Source organism: Oryx dammah, unplaced genomic scaffold (genome assembly GCF_014754425.2).
Source record: "Oryx dammah isolate SB20612 unplaced genomic scaffold, SCBI_Odam_1.1 HiC_scaffold_13, whole genome shotgun sequence".
Lineage (NCBI taxonomy): Eukaryota > Metazoa > Chordata > Mammalia > Artiodactyla > Bovidae > Oryx > Oryx dammah.
Window position 1 is genome coordinate 16,584,695 of NW_024070197.1, and position 16,029 is coordinate 16,600,723.

General features: G+C 48.1%; 1 protein-coding gene across 1 annotated transcript; it reads left to right on the forward strand.

Annotated features, from left to right (window-relative positions):
* The first annotated feature begins 147 nt into the window (after nucleotides 1-147).
* RINL (Ras and Rab interactor like) lies at nucleotides 148-7,369 on the forward strand. Its single transcript, XM_040252716.1, has 11 exons — nucleotides 148-566; nucleotides 766-925; nucleotides 2,543-2,645; nucleotides 4,017-4,089; nucleotides 4,176-4,240; nucleotides 4,751-4,900; nucleotides 4,985-5,392; nucleotides 5,772-6,089; nucleotides 6,306-6,437; nucleotides 6,592-6,755; nucleotides 6,838-7,369. Exons 1-11 carry the CDS (start codon nucleotides 505-507, stop codon nucleotides 6,898-6,900), a joined length of 1,698 nt encoding a protein of 565 aa, XP_040108650.1. The 5' UTR covers nucleotides 148-504; the 3' UTR covers nucleotides 6,901-7,369.
* Nucleotides 7,370-16,029: the final 8,660 nt, after the last annotated feature.

Below are 16,029 nucleotides of genomic sequence, written 5' to 3' on the forward strand. Positions count from 1 at the left end.
TGAAGAAACTGCAGGCTGCAGCAAACGTTGAAGATCCCACATGCCACAGATAAGACCTGGTGCAGCCAAGTAAATATTTTTTAAATTAAAGAATACTGGAGTGGGTTGCCATTTCATTCTCCAGGGGATCAGTCTGACCCAGGCATCAAAACCTCTTCTGCATTGGCAGGCAGATTCTTTACAGCTGAGCACCTGGGCTTCCCTAAAAAAATATTACCCTACCACTTGGTAAATAGCTGCTATTTTGAGTCCTCTTCCTTTCCCCCTACCTCCCCCTCCCTCTCCCCCTACCGACCTCCCCGCTAGGATCCCCAGATCTCCCCACCACCCAGGAACTGAAGAATTAACACCTGGCACAGCGAGGGGTCTCAAGTCCATCCTGGTTGGTCAAGGTCTCTGCCATGTGGGTTGTAAATATTTGGAATATTACCCCTGGGCTGGAGCAGCCTTGAGACATACTTTCCTCCCTGCCAGAGGCCAGACCATGGCTCCCTGGCCTCCTGCATGCTGAGGATGATGGCCCAGCCAGAGGACAAGGCCTCAGCAGGCCCCACGGACCGGGAGAGGTGAGGGTTGCTGAGGCTGTCTCTGCCTCCCTGGATTCAGAAGCCCCTTCCATCCAAGTCCCACCCAACCCCAGACAGGACCCAGAACCCCATCTCTGACCCTTTGCCCCCAGGCTTCCCCTTCCTGTACCTCTGACCCCATCTCAAAGTCCAACTGCCTTCCTCTGTCCCCTGGTCTCCTGGTCCCTGCCTGTCCCAGACTAATCCCATCACAGGCGAATGGAGCTGGTGAGACCCCCTTAAGGGTCCTTGGGACCCCAGAGTCACTCCTTCGCCTTCAGAGGACATGGGGGGTGTGGCAGATCCCAGAGCTGGACGCCCACAGTGCGAAAGCCCTTCTGGACCTGTGGCCACCAGGGGTAAGTACTCACCCCTAGGCACCCTCTCTGCCCCTCCCCATGACACCCTGAACCAGTTAGGACCCTGCCGGTTGCCAGTGACAAGCACAACACAAACCAGGCAAACCAAAGCCCTGCTTATTGATTCACATGACTGAAAAGGCCAGTGAAAGTGAAAGTGTTAGTCACCCAGTCATGGCCGAGTCTCTGCGACCCCATGGACTGTAACCTGCCAGGCTCCTCTGTCTTTGGGATTTTCCAGGCAAGCATACTGGAGTGGGTAGTCATTCCCTTCTCCAAGGGATCTTCCCAGGGATCGAACTCAGGTCTCCTGCATTATAAGCAGCTTCTTTACCATCTCAGCCACCAGGGAAGCACAAAAAGTCCAGAAGTAAAAGTAATTTTAGGGATGTCTGGATCTTGAACATCAGACAATATATATATTTCTCTTCATCCCATTTTTTTTTTTTTTCTTGGCTTTTTTTCTTGGCTTTTTTTTTTTTTTTTAACCACACTGCACAGCTTCTGAGATCTTAATTTCCTGACCAAGGCTTGAACCCAGACCCCCTGCAATGGAAGTGCAGAGTCCTAACATTGGACCTCCAGGGAATTCCTTGGCTTTGCTTTAAACTTTGGGAAATTCTAAATATTTTTCAATGCAAATAAATACTTGTTCTTCAATATCTTGATAAGTAGGCTTTTATCTTTCTAACATAACCAGAAAGACAGCTGAAGGCTCTAGTTCTGCTCCTCAAACGACATCAAGGACCTCTCAGCAGTTCTCCTAGACTTCCTTTATTGGTTGCCCAGCGGCTGGCTGCCCCAGACCCAAGCACATGTATGCATTCCAGGCAGGAGGAAGGAAGAAAGGAGGCACCAGCTGCATTTTTTCCCTTTACCAGCAAAAACAAAAGCCTTCACAATTGATTCAGAATATACAGACAAGGCCCAGGTAGCAGTATGTTTTAAAAGTTCACCTGGAAAGGATTCCCTGGCAGTCCAGTGGTTAGGACTCCGAGCTTTCACTGCTGAGGGCTCAGGTTTGATCCCTGGTGGAGGAACTAAGATCCTACAAGCCATGCTGTGCAGCCAAAAAGCAAACAAACCAAAAAATAAAAGCTCTCCTGGGAATTACGCAGCCAGAGGTGAGAACCAGTGCCTACATTGATCACTACCTATCTTCTATGGCTGGGCCTGTTAATGCCCTGAACAAAGCTAGAGTTCTGCAAGGAGTAGAGAATAGATTTGGATAAAGCAATTCTAGATGGCTGGCCCAAGCACAGGGCCACATCTTACTTACCAGGTTAGCAACCCCAGTGTAAAAAGAGGCCTCTTTCCAAAGAGCTCCTGTGGGAGATTTCCATTGGCTGCATTTGATTCACATGTCCATCTCTGAACCAGCCACAGTGGTCAGAGAACACTCAATCCTAGTGGCTAGATCAGGTCATGGACCCACCCTTAGGGCTCTTGGGAGAGTTAGTCCAACCTGCAGGACCTAGAGTAGAGAGTGGAATAGAGTTTTCTAAAGGAAATTTGGAGTGTGGGACACAAAATAAAGGAAATGGACACTAGGCAGGCAATAGTAATAGACTTCTGCAGCATTCCTCTTCAACTTGGCCTTTGTCTCCCTTCCCCCAGAGTTTCCTGGTCATAGGACATGATCCCGGACAGGTCCTGGTGTTGAAGACAGGACCTTCATCAGGGGAAGTCAACACCTACCAGATCCAGAAGCTTCCGGGAGGTAAGAAGCCTACCCTCAAGTTTCCAGTCTACAACAAATTTATCACCAAGATCAGTCATTTTTAATTGTAAAATATCTCCTGAATCTTCCTAATCCTCTCTACATCCATCACCCTAATCCTGACCACCATCACCTCTTGCCCAGACAATTGCAGCGGCCACCTCTCTGGTTTCTGTGCTCCCACCCTTTTCTTCCTGCAGTCCATTCTGGACATAGCAGCCAGAGTGGTATTTTCAAACATCAACCAGATGTTATACATTCCTGCCTTAAACCCTGCAAAGGACACACAACATCTTTTAAAAAAAAAAAAAAAGGAAAGTGAAGTCGCTCAGTGGTGTCCAACTCTGCGACCCTGTGGACTGTAGCCTACTAGGCTCCTCCATCCATGGGATTCTCCAGGCAAGAATACTGGAGTAGGTTGCCATTTCCTTCTTCAGGAGATAGTCCCAACCCAGAGATCAAACCCGGGTCTCCCACATTGCAAGCAGACACTTTACTCTCTGAGCCACCAGGGAAGCCCCGCAACATTTTAGATAAACATTAAACTCCTCATGAGACTTCCCTGGTGGTCCAGTGGTTGAGACTCCATACTCCCAATGCTGGAGGCCCAGGTTCAATCCCTGGTTGAGAGACTAGATCCTGCATGCGGCAGCTGTTTTCATGCCAAAATGAAGAGCCCATAGGCTGCAACTAAGACCCAGTATGGCCAAATAAATAAATATTTAAAAAATAAACTCCTTATCATGGCCTATAACATTATGATTAGCACTTGCTCACTACTGCCTGTCATTCTCTCTGCTCTAGAGACTGTTTTTTTTCTGTTCTTTGAGCAGGCTAAATGTGTCCTAACTTCAGGGCCTTTGTATTTGTTTTTCCTGTATGAGTGCCCTTCCCTGAATGGCTAGTTTAGTCTCCATCCTTTCGACCTCTATAGAAATGTAATCTTCTTTGACCACCACAGCTAATGATAGCCCTAGTCACTTTCGATCACTCTATTTCATTTCTGGCACTCAATACACTATACACTTAGCATTATTTGTTTGCTCATTCATTTTCGTCTCCCTCCACTAAAAGGTAAGCTACAAATAGGCAGTGAATGTATCAGCCTTTTGACAAATGTATCTGAAAATAAATAGTTATCTTAATAAATGTTGCCTAATGAATGAATCATATCTGGTGGCATAAGTGGGATGCTAGCATAAGAACACAGGAAAAGAAGGGGACTGCAAGGGCTAGAAATTTTTCTGTTCTGAAGGTTGTTGGGGGGAACTGCAGGATTGGGGAAGACAGAGTCCCAGAAAAAAGAACGATGCTACCCCTCAAGTTTTCTAACTTATTCCTTCTTGCCCTTTTTCCCCTCCACTATCCCAGGTGTGTGTCTGGAATCCTCTAAGCTCTGCATGCCAGATCTGCCCCACCTCCTGGCCTTCCTATCAGCCAGCAGGTACAGGTCACCCATCAAAGGTGCTAAGGAGGATCCTTCCCTATGACACCCCACCCACACCGTGGCTCCTGCTTATCTTTCCTCAGGGATATTTTGCCTAGAACATTGCTCTTGCCCCCTCCTACCCTGGGGCCTGAAGACCAAAACACAGGTGAGACATGATTCTCCAAGGGAGAAAGAGTCCACCTATCCACCTCCTCGGTCCAGGAGGATGGTACCTGGGGGACCGAACTACAGGGTTTGAGGGAGGATAAAGGGGACTGTGAACTGAAAGGGGGCTGGAGGGGCTTCCCTGGTGGCTCAGATGGTAAAGAATCCGCCCACAATGCGGGAGACCTTGGTTCGTTCCCTAGGTTGAGAAGATCCCCTGGAGGAGGACATGGCAACCCACTCCAGTATTCTTGCCTAGAGAATCCCCATGGACAGAGGAGCTTGGCAGACTACAGTCCATGGCATTGCAAAGAGTTGGACACAAGTGGGCCACTAAGCCCACAGCACAAGGGGACCTGAAAACGTTGAGGGGGGTGGTGCTCAGCTCCTGGGTCTGAGTGAGGAGGTACCAGGAACTGAATCCCAGTTCCTCTAGTAATGAGGCTGAACACTAAGACTCCAAGGCTGGCCCCTTGGACACCTGGGACACCTCACTCCTGCTGTCCCCCAGATTCTCTGCAGATGGGCAGCATCCAACTCAACACCTCAAGGAGGGTGGTCTTCCTGGTGAACAAGCTCTACCTGGAGACCCACAGAGGATGGGAGATGGACCAGACCCCGGCAGAGACAACTCCAGAGACTGCAGAGACACACAGTCCAGGTTAGATAAGCAGGCCCGGGGCCCCTGAGGGATGAAGGAACTGCTGCTGCTCTTCTGTGGAACCCAACTCTCTCCTCACATCAGCCCCCAGGAACCCAGCCCCTCACCGTGTCTCCTGGGTGGAAGGCCCGCTCAGCCCAGAGGAACACCATCTTAGGCCAGCTCTGGCCAGCCTGGTGGAGGAGAAGGAGGAAGAGGAGGAGGAGGATGACAGAGATGATGAAGAAGGACCTGAGGACATGCTCACTCGGCACGTCCGGGCTCTAGCCAGGGCCCGGAGCAGCTACGTGGCCAAGCAGTTCCGGGGCTTCCGGGCACGCCTCACCTCAGATGCTGGGGGCCCCCACAGGCCTGGGGACCCGGCCACAGAGCTGCTTCAGGACGTCCGGCACCTCCTTACTGACCTCCAGGATCATTTAGCAAAGGATCCCGATGTCAGGGCTGTCTTCGCAAGCAGGGGGCCTGGGGCCCCCCAGAAGGAGGAGGATCTAGGTAAGGGGGAGGGCTGAGAGGGAACTGAGGGTCACACTTGCCTTCTCTTGGCCCTGCATCGGTGTTCACATCCAACTTCGTTCTCTCCATCTCTGAGCACATCTGTTTCCTTTTCTACTCACGCTCCCTGTCCCACACGTAGCAACACCTGCTCCGTTCACCACTGCTCCGTTTCACGCATGTGTGACAGCGCATATTGTCTCTCCCAAGCGGTTGTTCATTCCCAGGATCCTTCTTCCACATGTGCTCACACCTACGTGTACACAAGTGGGTGGACAGAGACTAGGGAGAGGTGGTGATTGGTGATGGTGGGTCAGTGGAGAGAAAGTGGCGTGGGTCAACCTGGCGTCCCTGCCTAATCCCATCTCAACCCCTACAGGCCCCGCAGTGGAGGCCGCCTTGTACCGCGCGGTGCTGGCGCCTCTGAAGCCCGCCCTGTGGATGCGACTCCGCACGCTCCGCGCCTCACAGCTGCGGCAACTACGGCGGCGACAGGTAGCCCTGCGGGCGGAGGCGGGGCCTCCAGGAGCCCAGGGGGCGGGGCGTGAGAGGCGAAGCCCCGCCCCCGCCCTACGGAGCCGCATTCATGCGCGCCTGGCGCACCTCCACGCGGCCTGCGTCCCGCGCCGCAAGGTGTCGCTCCTGCTGGCGGTGTGCAGTGACGTCTACGAGGGTCTGGCTCGTGGGGAGAACCAAGGTAAAGTAGGGGTCTTGAGTCTACCTGTATGTGGAGTGACTTGAGGGTTGTGGGAGCCAGGCAGCAGGCGACTGTGCACACGTCCCGCGGGACCTGGGGTGAGGATGGTTTGCATACGCAAAGTGGAAGGGTAGCCAGCACTCGCGGTCTTGGGGACGGGATGGAAGTTGCCAGCACGTCCCCTCCAACCCCAGAGCCTGTCCTTCCCTCCCTTAGAGCCCCTGGGGGCCGACGCCTTCCTGCCAGCGCTGACAGAGGAACTGATCTGGAGTCCAGACATTGGGGAGACGCAGCTGGACGTAGAGTTTCTCATGGAGCTCCTGGATCCGGACGAACTACGGGGAGAAGGTGAGCCCCCAGCCCTAGAACCCCGGGACCCGACAAGGGGCGCCCTGGGCCCCCTGCCTGCAGTGGGAGGGAAGGCGGGCAACCTGCGGGGGTGGGGGGGGCGGGCTTCGGGGGAGTTGAGATGGCTGCGCTGACCTCCTCTTCTTGTCCATAGCCGGGTACTACCTGACCACGTGGTTTGGGGCGCTGTACCACATTGCCCACTACAAGCCTGACACGGCCCGCGCGCCCAAGGGCCTCAGCTCTGAAGTCCGGGCCTCCCTGCGCCAGTGGCACCGCAGGCGGACCCTGCACAGACAGAGCCCCGCCGGGGACCAGGTGATCTCTCCTCAGGACTGCGGGTGGCAGGGAGGGCTGGACCTGTTTCCTTTCTGACCCAGGCTCCTGCCTCTCTCCACAGGCCAAGCTGCCCTTTGAGGAACCATGGGCTATAGAGATTATGCGAGAGACCAACGATGATTAGAGATCTCAGACCCTTCTGCCCCACAAGCAAGATTCAGGAGGCATCTGGGACAACACCAACTTCTGACCCCTGTCGTTTAGAGGCAGGAGTTTCCAGGAAAAGGAAACAGGTCTGAGGAAAGACCTCTGAACCTTTACATTGGCTGTTCCTGTTCCTGGCATGCCATTCCCCATTATCCGCCTTGCTCCTTCCTTCCCTTCTTTCAGACCCTTAGGTAGACATCACCTTCTTAGTGAGGCTCTCTCAGGCACTGCTGTCTAAAACTACAGCTTCTCTGACTGGATCCTCCCTGGGGTAAACAGAATAATGCCCCTCCCAAGATGTCCACCTGCTAATAGCCATAATCTGTGAATATTTTACCTTAAGTGGTAAAAGGGACTTTGAAAAGTGATAGTGTTAGTCTCTCAGTCATGTCCAACTCTTTGCGACCCCATGAACTGTAGCCCACCAGGCTCCTCTGTCCATTGGATTTCCCAGGCAAGAATACTGGAGTGGATTGCCATTCCCTTCTCCCAGAAATCTTCTTGACCCAGGGATCAAACCTGGGTGTCCTGCATTGCAGGTGAATTCTTTACCATCAGAGCCACCAGAGAAGCCCAAAAGGGACTTTACTGATGTGATTAAATTAAGGATCTTGCGATGGGGAGATTATCCTGGATTCAGGTGGACCCAATGTAAATCCCCTTATAAGAGGGAGGCAGGGAGATCAGAGTCAGAGGAAGAGATATGATGACGCACACACAGATTGGAGTGATGTGGCTAGGAGCCAAAGAATGTAGGCATCCTGTAGAAGCTGGAAAAGACAAGGAATGGATTTTCCCCTGGAATCTCAGAGGGGACTCAGCCTTTGACTTTGTTTGTTTTTTAAAACTGAAGTATAGTTAATTTACAATGTTGTGTTAGTTTTAAGAATATTTAAAGAATATATATGTATATATATATTCTTCAGATTCTTTTCCATTGCAGGTTATTATGAGATGCTAAGTACAGTTCCCTGTGCTATGCACTTGGTCCTTGTTGTTTACCTATTTTACGTACAATACTCTTAGTTGCTTCAGTTGTGTCCAACTCTTTGCAACCCCATGGACCGTAGCCTGCCAAGCACCAAGCTCCTCTGTCCATGGGATTCTCCAGGCAAGAATACTGGAGTGGGTATTTTTTTAAATATTTATTTTATTTATTTGGCTGTGCTGGGTCTTAGTTGCGGCATGAGGGGATTTTTAGTTGCAACATGTGAACTATTAGTTGCAACATGTGGGAAAAGTCTAGTTCCCTGACCAGGGTTCAAACCCAGGCCCCCTGCACTGGGAGTGCAGTGTTAGCCTGTGGACTACCAGGAAAGTCCCAACATGGTCTTTCTTTTGCGTGTGTGTCTGAGTTTTAATCTCCTCTTCATGTTAGGACACCACTCATGTTGCATCCCTGGAGAAGGAAATGGCAACCCACTCCAGTACTCTTGCCTGGAAAATCCCATGGACAGAGAAGCCTGGTAGACTACAGTCCATGGGATCGCAAAGAGTCGGACACGACTAAGCGACTTCACTTTCTTTCTTTTCTTTCATGTTGCATCAGAGCCCACCTGTATGACTTCACTTTCACTTAATCACCTCTTAAAAGCCCTTTCTCCAAATATAGTCACACTCTGAGTTCCAGGGGTTAAGACGTCAACATATAAATTTGGGGAGGGGACACAATTCAGCTTTTTTGACGCTCTGTGGGCAGTGTCTTGAGACCCTGAATAACTTGTCCACCAACAACTTTTTAGCCCATGCTCTCAGCACCTCTCTTTGATCCTTGCTGAATCATTGGGTTTATTTGTACTATTCTATTCTGTTTATGGCCGTTTTCCATTTCCTGGAGTGAAATGATGTTTCCTGTATAAATAAACGTGTTTAATTTTTTTTAAGTAAATCGATTTAAAGAAAATGATTAAGTAGCTAAGTGTATAGGTGGCACATAGATACGAGGCAAAGTATGGGAAAGTGAAATTAAATGGCTGATGTTTGGAGTATCATTGGTTAATTATGGCTTTGGCTTCACTCTGAAGCTCTGGGCTTCCTACTGGATACCTCCTCTTGGACTCCCATTCCCATGATGTCCCAAACTGGCCACAGCATCTCCCAGAAACCCATTCCTCCTTCTAGTCTGCATTTCAGGGGGCCCTCATGATCCCCAAGTCCCTAGACCAGAGCCCAAGCCTCACCCTGGACCCTTCCTCCCCTCCCTCTTTCCCACACTTCCCCTCCTTCCACAGCTCCATCATAGTCCAGCCCCAGCCTCCCCCTGCCTCCTGGCTCCCAGTCCTGGGAATCCTGTCCCATGCCCTCCAAGTGGCAGCCAGAGGAAATTTTAAAAATAGATCGGAGGTCTACCTCTCAGGCCAAAAATTAGGTTTGCAAGAAACACAATTTTATTTTTTTATTCTTTGAAATCTAAGTTGAGCCCTCCTCCCACCATGTTGGGAAGAAATTTTAACCTGAGAGGAAAATTTAATTTGTTTAATACCATAAGCCTCCCACGTCCCCCTGGTTCATCCTAGGCCCTAGTCACAGAAGTCAGCTGGAGACAACCCACCGTCCTGATCTTGAGGCCTCTTCTCATCCTGCAGTTCCACCGTTTGCCCAGGTCACATGACCCAGCTCACTCCAGGAGAATGCGCTGCCCAGGGCCCTGGAAGCCCACAGGTTCCCAGAGGACCTGCCAGACTCTCATCTCCTCCCACTCACCCCCTCATCACCTGCTCCAGCCTCACTCACCTCCTCATTGCTCCCCACATCTGCCAGGCAGCCACCCAGCCCAGGGCCTTTGCCGGACTTTCCTCTACCTGTGTTGCAGGAGAAGGGGGAGCGAGAGAATGGTCACATCCCAGGTCTTGATGGGGCAGGCTGCCAAGGATTCAGGATGGGCTGCCAAGTTATGGTCCATGGCTTCAGGCAGAAAATAATTTAAGAGCAAGCTGTGGTAAAGTGAAAGCGACTTTATTTAGAGAGAAACACATTCCACAAGCAGAAGTAGGGTCATCTCAGCAACTGAAAGCAATCTTGGGAAACACATATTCCATAGACAGAATGTGTGTCATCTCAGGTGAGAGAGGCTCTGGGGTATGGGGGCGGCGGGTGTTAGTTTTTATAGGCTGGGTAATTTCATATGCTAATGAACAAACAATATTCTAACTATTTGGGGGAAGGGGCAGGGATTTCCAGGAATTGGGCCACCACTGCCCACTTTTTGGCCTTTTATGGCCAGCCTTGGAACTGTCCTGGTGCCTGTGGGTGTGTCATTTAACATATGCTAATGTATTACAGACAGGACTGAGTGGCTGAACTGAATGTATTACAATGAGCACATAATAAGGCTCAAACTTTGTTGTTGTGGCAGTGGTTGTTTAGTTGTTCAACTTGTCCAACTCTTTTGCAGCCCCATGGAAGGTAGCCTGCCAGGCTCCTCTGTCCATGGGATTTCCCAGGCAAGAATACTGGAGCCGGTTGCCATTTCCTTCTCCAGGGGATCTTCCCTACCCAGAGATCAAACTCGCATCTCTGCATCATCTTCTCTATGACTTCTCAGAAAGTACAGCCTCCCTTCCTGTTTATCTTGTTAGGGAACCATTGACCAAAACCACATGCCTTGGCCAGGCGTGATGCTAACTGCTTGCCTGAATTGTCTCACAGCAGGAGGTCCTGATTAAAAAAAAAAAACAAAACAGGGTGCTGTCACCGATAAGTAACCAGAATTCAGGAGGAGACAAAAGGAGGGAGGACACACCAGCCCATTTTATGTCTTGTAAAAAAAAAACTAACTCAGAAGAATTTGCTACTGCTACTGATGCTGTGTCCTGCCAACCTCCCAGAATCTTCCTTGCTGGAATCCATCTTGGTTGAAAGATGCACTCGCCACCAGGAAGGACCATGAGTCAGAATGATTGGCCAGAGACAATCTGGAAACTAATCCCATCACCATAAAACCTGACAGTGCAAGCCATGTGGCAGAGCAGCTTTCCTGGGTTCCCTTAACCTGCTGCTCTCCACCTGGGCGACCCTTCCCAATAAAGTCTCTTGCTTTATCAGCAAGGGTGTCTCCTCAAACAATTCATCTCTGAGTGTTAGAAAAGAGTCCTCACTCAGACCCTGGAAGTGTTGCATGGAGAAGTCAATTCTGATTCCATGTTGAAACAGTTTCTCTGACTTGCTTTCCATTGCTTTTATTATGATGATCATACATAATGGCCTGCCTAGGAGAATCCTGCCCCTCTGCCTGACAATTAAATGCCTTTGTTCAGAACCCTGTCCACCTGTAGGTGGCAGGAAGGAAGAAATTAACACATCTCCCTGAGGTGTACCATTCTAGGAGATATTTGCAAGATTAATGACCATGTTACTTTGTTTCCTTATCTCCTCTTCATCTCTGATATTTAGAAGAACCTGGTATCCCGACCCAGATAAGATGGTTATTTTGAGACATTAGCCTGCCATTTTGGTCAGCCAGCTCTCTAAATAAAGTTGAATTCCTTGCCTCAGCACCTTGTCTTCAAGGCCTAGGACTAGTAGAAAGAGCTTGGACTTGGTAACAGAAGCAGTCCCTCTTCCTGCAACAATCTGATACTATGTATCAATTATTCTCAGCAGCAATTTGTTAAAAATACAAATTCTGGAAATAAATGCTCACAAGTATGGTCAATGGAGAAGGCAATGGCAACCCACTCCAGTACTCTTGCCTGGAAAATCCCATGGATGGAGGAGCCTGGCAGGCTGCAGTCCATGGGGTCGAGAAGTGGGACATGACTGAGTGACTTCACTTTCACTTTTCACTTTCATGCATTGGAGAAGGAAATGGCAACCCACTCCAGTGTTCTTGCCTGGAGAATCCCAGGGACGGGGGAGCCTGGTGGGCTGCCGTCTATGGGGTTGCACAGAGTCGGACATGACTGAAGTGACTTAGCAGGAGCAGCAGTGTATAAGGGGCGGGGGCCCCCCGCCCGGGGGGGGTTGGAGTATGCATGAAAGGAAACAATCAATAGAATGTAAAATCAACCCATGGAATACGGGAAAGTATCCACAAATCATAAGGGATTAATATCCAGAATATATATGATATATATATATATGATTTCTAAAACTCAGCAACATCAAAACCCAAACAATAAATTTTTTTTAAACAGGCAAAAGAATTAAATAGAGATTTCTCCAAAAAAGATATGCATGTGGCTAAAAGGCTCATGAAAAGATAATGTGCTCAGTGGTGTCCAACTCTTTTGAGATCCCATGGACTGTAGCCCACTAGGCTCCTCTGTTCATGGGAATTCCCAGGCAAGAATATTGGAGCAGGTTGCCATTTACTTCTCCAAGGGATCTTCCCGACCCAGAGATCGAACCCACATCTCCTGCATTGCAAGCAGATTCTCTACCGCCAAGCCATCAGAGAAGCCTTGAAAAGATAATAAATATCACTCATCATTCAAGAAGTGCAAATCAAAATCACTACAAGCCACCATTTCATGACCCTTAAAGAGGCATGGTATATGAGACAGTCATTTCCTAGGCAGGTTGATAAGAAGTCTAGGGGTCCCCAAGGAGAGAGGGGTCTGGAATTCTCAAGGAGGAAGAAAGGACAAACTTTTTTTTTTCCTTCTCTACATTCCTTAGGATTATGTAACAACAATGTATTCTGCCTGAGGACAGTCTATGGATTAAACCTTCTGGCTAATTCTGTTATCTTAAAATGTAAATTATAGGAGTAGGTCTGGTGAGGTCTTTACAACCTCCAGACATTCTTTGGATTCATTGGAGAGTATATAAACTCATTGCTAACACTAACAAGCGGGTACTCTTTCTGCCCCCTTCTGATGCCTATGTCAGAAGCTTTCTCTATCTCCTTTATACTTTAATAAAACTTTATTACACAAAAGCTCTGAGCGATCAAGCCTCCTCTCTGGCCCCGGATTGAATTCTTCTCCTCCGGGGCCCAAGAATCCCAGCGTCGTGATTCAACAACAACCTTTCGGTATGTTTCGCTTATTTATTCTCTGGCTCCCCAGCAACCCAAGGATAGATACTAACTAATGTTTAGTGGCTTGCCTGCCTGCTGGAGGAGGTCATCAAGAGAACACACATGACTGCCAGTTGACCTGAGAGCTGGACCCAGGCAATCAGAGGCTCCTCACCCCCTCCCCTGTCCTTGGAATGTACACTGCCCAATGTTCCCACAATGGGAGTTGTTCCAGGGGCACACAACCCTGGGAAAGTAGGGTGTTGTTGAGATCATCTAGATGGTATACCTAACGGCCCAGTCAAGGCCTCTGTACATAGAGTTTGAAGATTCTTGCAGGTGGGTGCAGAGATCTGCTCATCTTTTGCTGCCCAAGATAAGCCTCCTATGAACTTCCCCTTGCTTGTTACACCTGCCATCTACCACCAGGTTTGCTCTGGTGACTCAGACCGCAAAGAATCTGCCTGCAATGCAAGAGACCCGAGTTCGACCCCTGAGTCACAAAGAGCCCCTGCAGATGTAAATGGCAACCCACTCCAGTATTCTTGCCTGGAGAATTTCATGGACAGAGGAGTCTGGCAAGCTGTGGTCCACGGGGCCACAAAGAGTCGGATGGGACTGAGCAACTAACACTTTCACTTTTCTATCTGGACATCCCTCTTTCTTGGCATTTTCTGACCCTCTATGTCCAGGGGCCAGTTTGTGAATCAACAATGCCACAACCTTAGGAGGTAAAGATGGTATTATCAGCATCCCCTTTTCACAGTGTAAGACTCAGAGATAAGGGGTCTTGTCCAGGACACATAGTTAGGAAATGGCAGAGCCAGGATTTGGACCAAGTCATCTGTCTCCTTAGCGTGTGTGTGGTCCCAACCTAGAAGACCAACTCACCTGGGCTGAGAGATGTTCTAAGTCGAACACCAGCTGCCCAAGAGTGGGAATTTTGTGTGTCTTGTTCACTACTGAATCCCCAGTGTCTAGAACAGGGTCTGGCAGTACCCAGTAAATAGTTGTCTGATCAAGGAATAAATGAATTAAAATAAATACTAAATTTTTTTGTTAAAAGTAATAGAAGTTGAGGGCTTCCCTGGTAGCTCAGTAGTGAAGAATCCACACGCCAATGCAGGAGACACCGGTTCCATCCCTTGTTGGGGAAGAGCTACTGAGCCTGTGCTCTAGAGCTCAGGAGCTGCAACTACTGAGCCTACACACCCCAGCTACTGAATCGTGTACGCCCTACAGCCTGTGCTCTGAAGCAAGAGAAGCCACTGCAATGAGAAGATCACAACTAGAGAGTAGCCCCTGCTCTCCACAACTAGAGAAAAGCCTGAGCAGCAGCAAAGGCCTCACATAGCCATAAATAAATAAATAATAATTTTTTAAAAGTAAATAGAAGTTGGTTGGACACTGTGGTACACTACTTTGGAAAATGACTTTTCTTTAAAAGTTAAATATATACCCACCATATGATCCAGGCATTCTACTCCTGGGTATATACGCTAAAAAAAAAATGAAAAATATCTACACAAAGACTTGTACATCAGGACATTCCTGGTGGTCCAGTGGTTAAGACTCCGAGCTTCCAGTGCACTGGGTCCAGGTTCGATCCCTGGTCAGGGAACTAGATCTCACACGCCACAACCAAGACCCAGTTCAGCCAAATAAGTAAGATTAAAAAAAAAAAAAAGACATGCACATCGATGTTCATACCACCCTCATTTGTAATTGCCAAAAATTACAAATAACCTAAATGTCCACCAGTGGGTGACTCGTAAACAAATTGTGGTGACTTGATAAATAAACTGTTGTATGCAGTGGAACAGTACTCAGAAATAAAAAGAATGAATTATTGCTAAACATATACGAATCTCAAAAGAATTATACTGAAGGAAAAAGGCCAGACATGAGAGTACATCCTACAGAAAATCATTCTAAAAAATGCAAACTAACCAATAGTGATAGAAAGTAGATTGGTACTTGTCTGGGGATGTGTGTGTGTGGAAGGGTGAGGGATGAAGTGTTTATCAAGAAGCAGGAGGAAATTCAGACATGATGGATATGTTCATTACTTTTGAGTCATTATCTTTTTTTTTTTTTTTGACGTTCTTCAGAACATACATTTAACTTATTTATTTATTTTCAATTTTTGTTGTCTTCATGGTTAAGCCATTGCTGCTGCTGCTGCTGCTTCTTATTTTTTTTGTTGTTGTTATTTATTTGGCTGCACTGGGTCTTAGTTGTGGCACATGGGAACTTCCATCTTCTTTGTAGCATGTGGGAATCTTTTAGCTGTGGCATGGGGGGTTCAGCTCCCTGATCAGGGATCAAAACCAGGCCCCTGCATTGGGAGCATAGAATTCTTAGCTACTGGCCCACCAGAGAAGTCACCTTTTTTTTTTTTTTTAATTGAAGGATAGTTGACTTACAATACTGTGTTAGTTTCAGGTATACAGCACAGTGTTTCAGTTATACACATATATATTCTTTTTCAGACTCCCTTTTTAATTTTTTTAATTAATTTATTTTTTATTGAAGTATAATTGATTTACAACGTCAATGTGTTAGTTTTCGGTGTACAGCTAAGTGATTCATATATTATATATATACATATATATGCATGTGTGCATGCTAAATTGGTTCAGTCATGTCTGACTCTTTGCAATATGGATTGTAGCAAGGCTCCTTTGTCCATGGGATTCTCCCTGAAAAAATACTGGACTGGGTTGCCATTTCCTTCTCCAGGGGATCTTCCTGACCCAGGGATCGAACTCCTGCATTGGCAGGTGGGTTCTTTACTGCTAGCGTCACCTGGGAAGTCTGTGTGTATGTGTGTGTGTACATATATATATACATACACTCTTTTTCAGATTCTTTTCCCATATGGGCTATCATGAAATATTGAGTATAGTTCCCTGTGCTGTACAATAGTAGGTCTTTTGTTTCTTTGGGTCATTATCTTGACTGTGGTAGTATTTTCACAGGTTTATACGTAAGTCAAAACTCATCAACTGTATACTTTATAGTTTTAATTTTATTTTTAAAAATTATTTTTGGCTGCACTGTGTGGCATGTGGGATCCTAATTCCTTGACCAGGTATCGAACTTGCACCCCCTGCACTGGACGTTAGGAGTCTCAGCTACTGG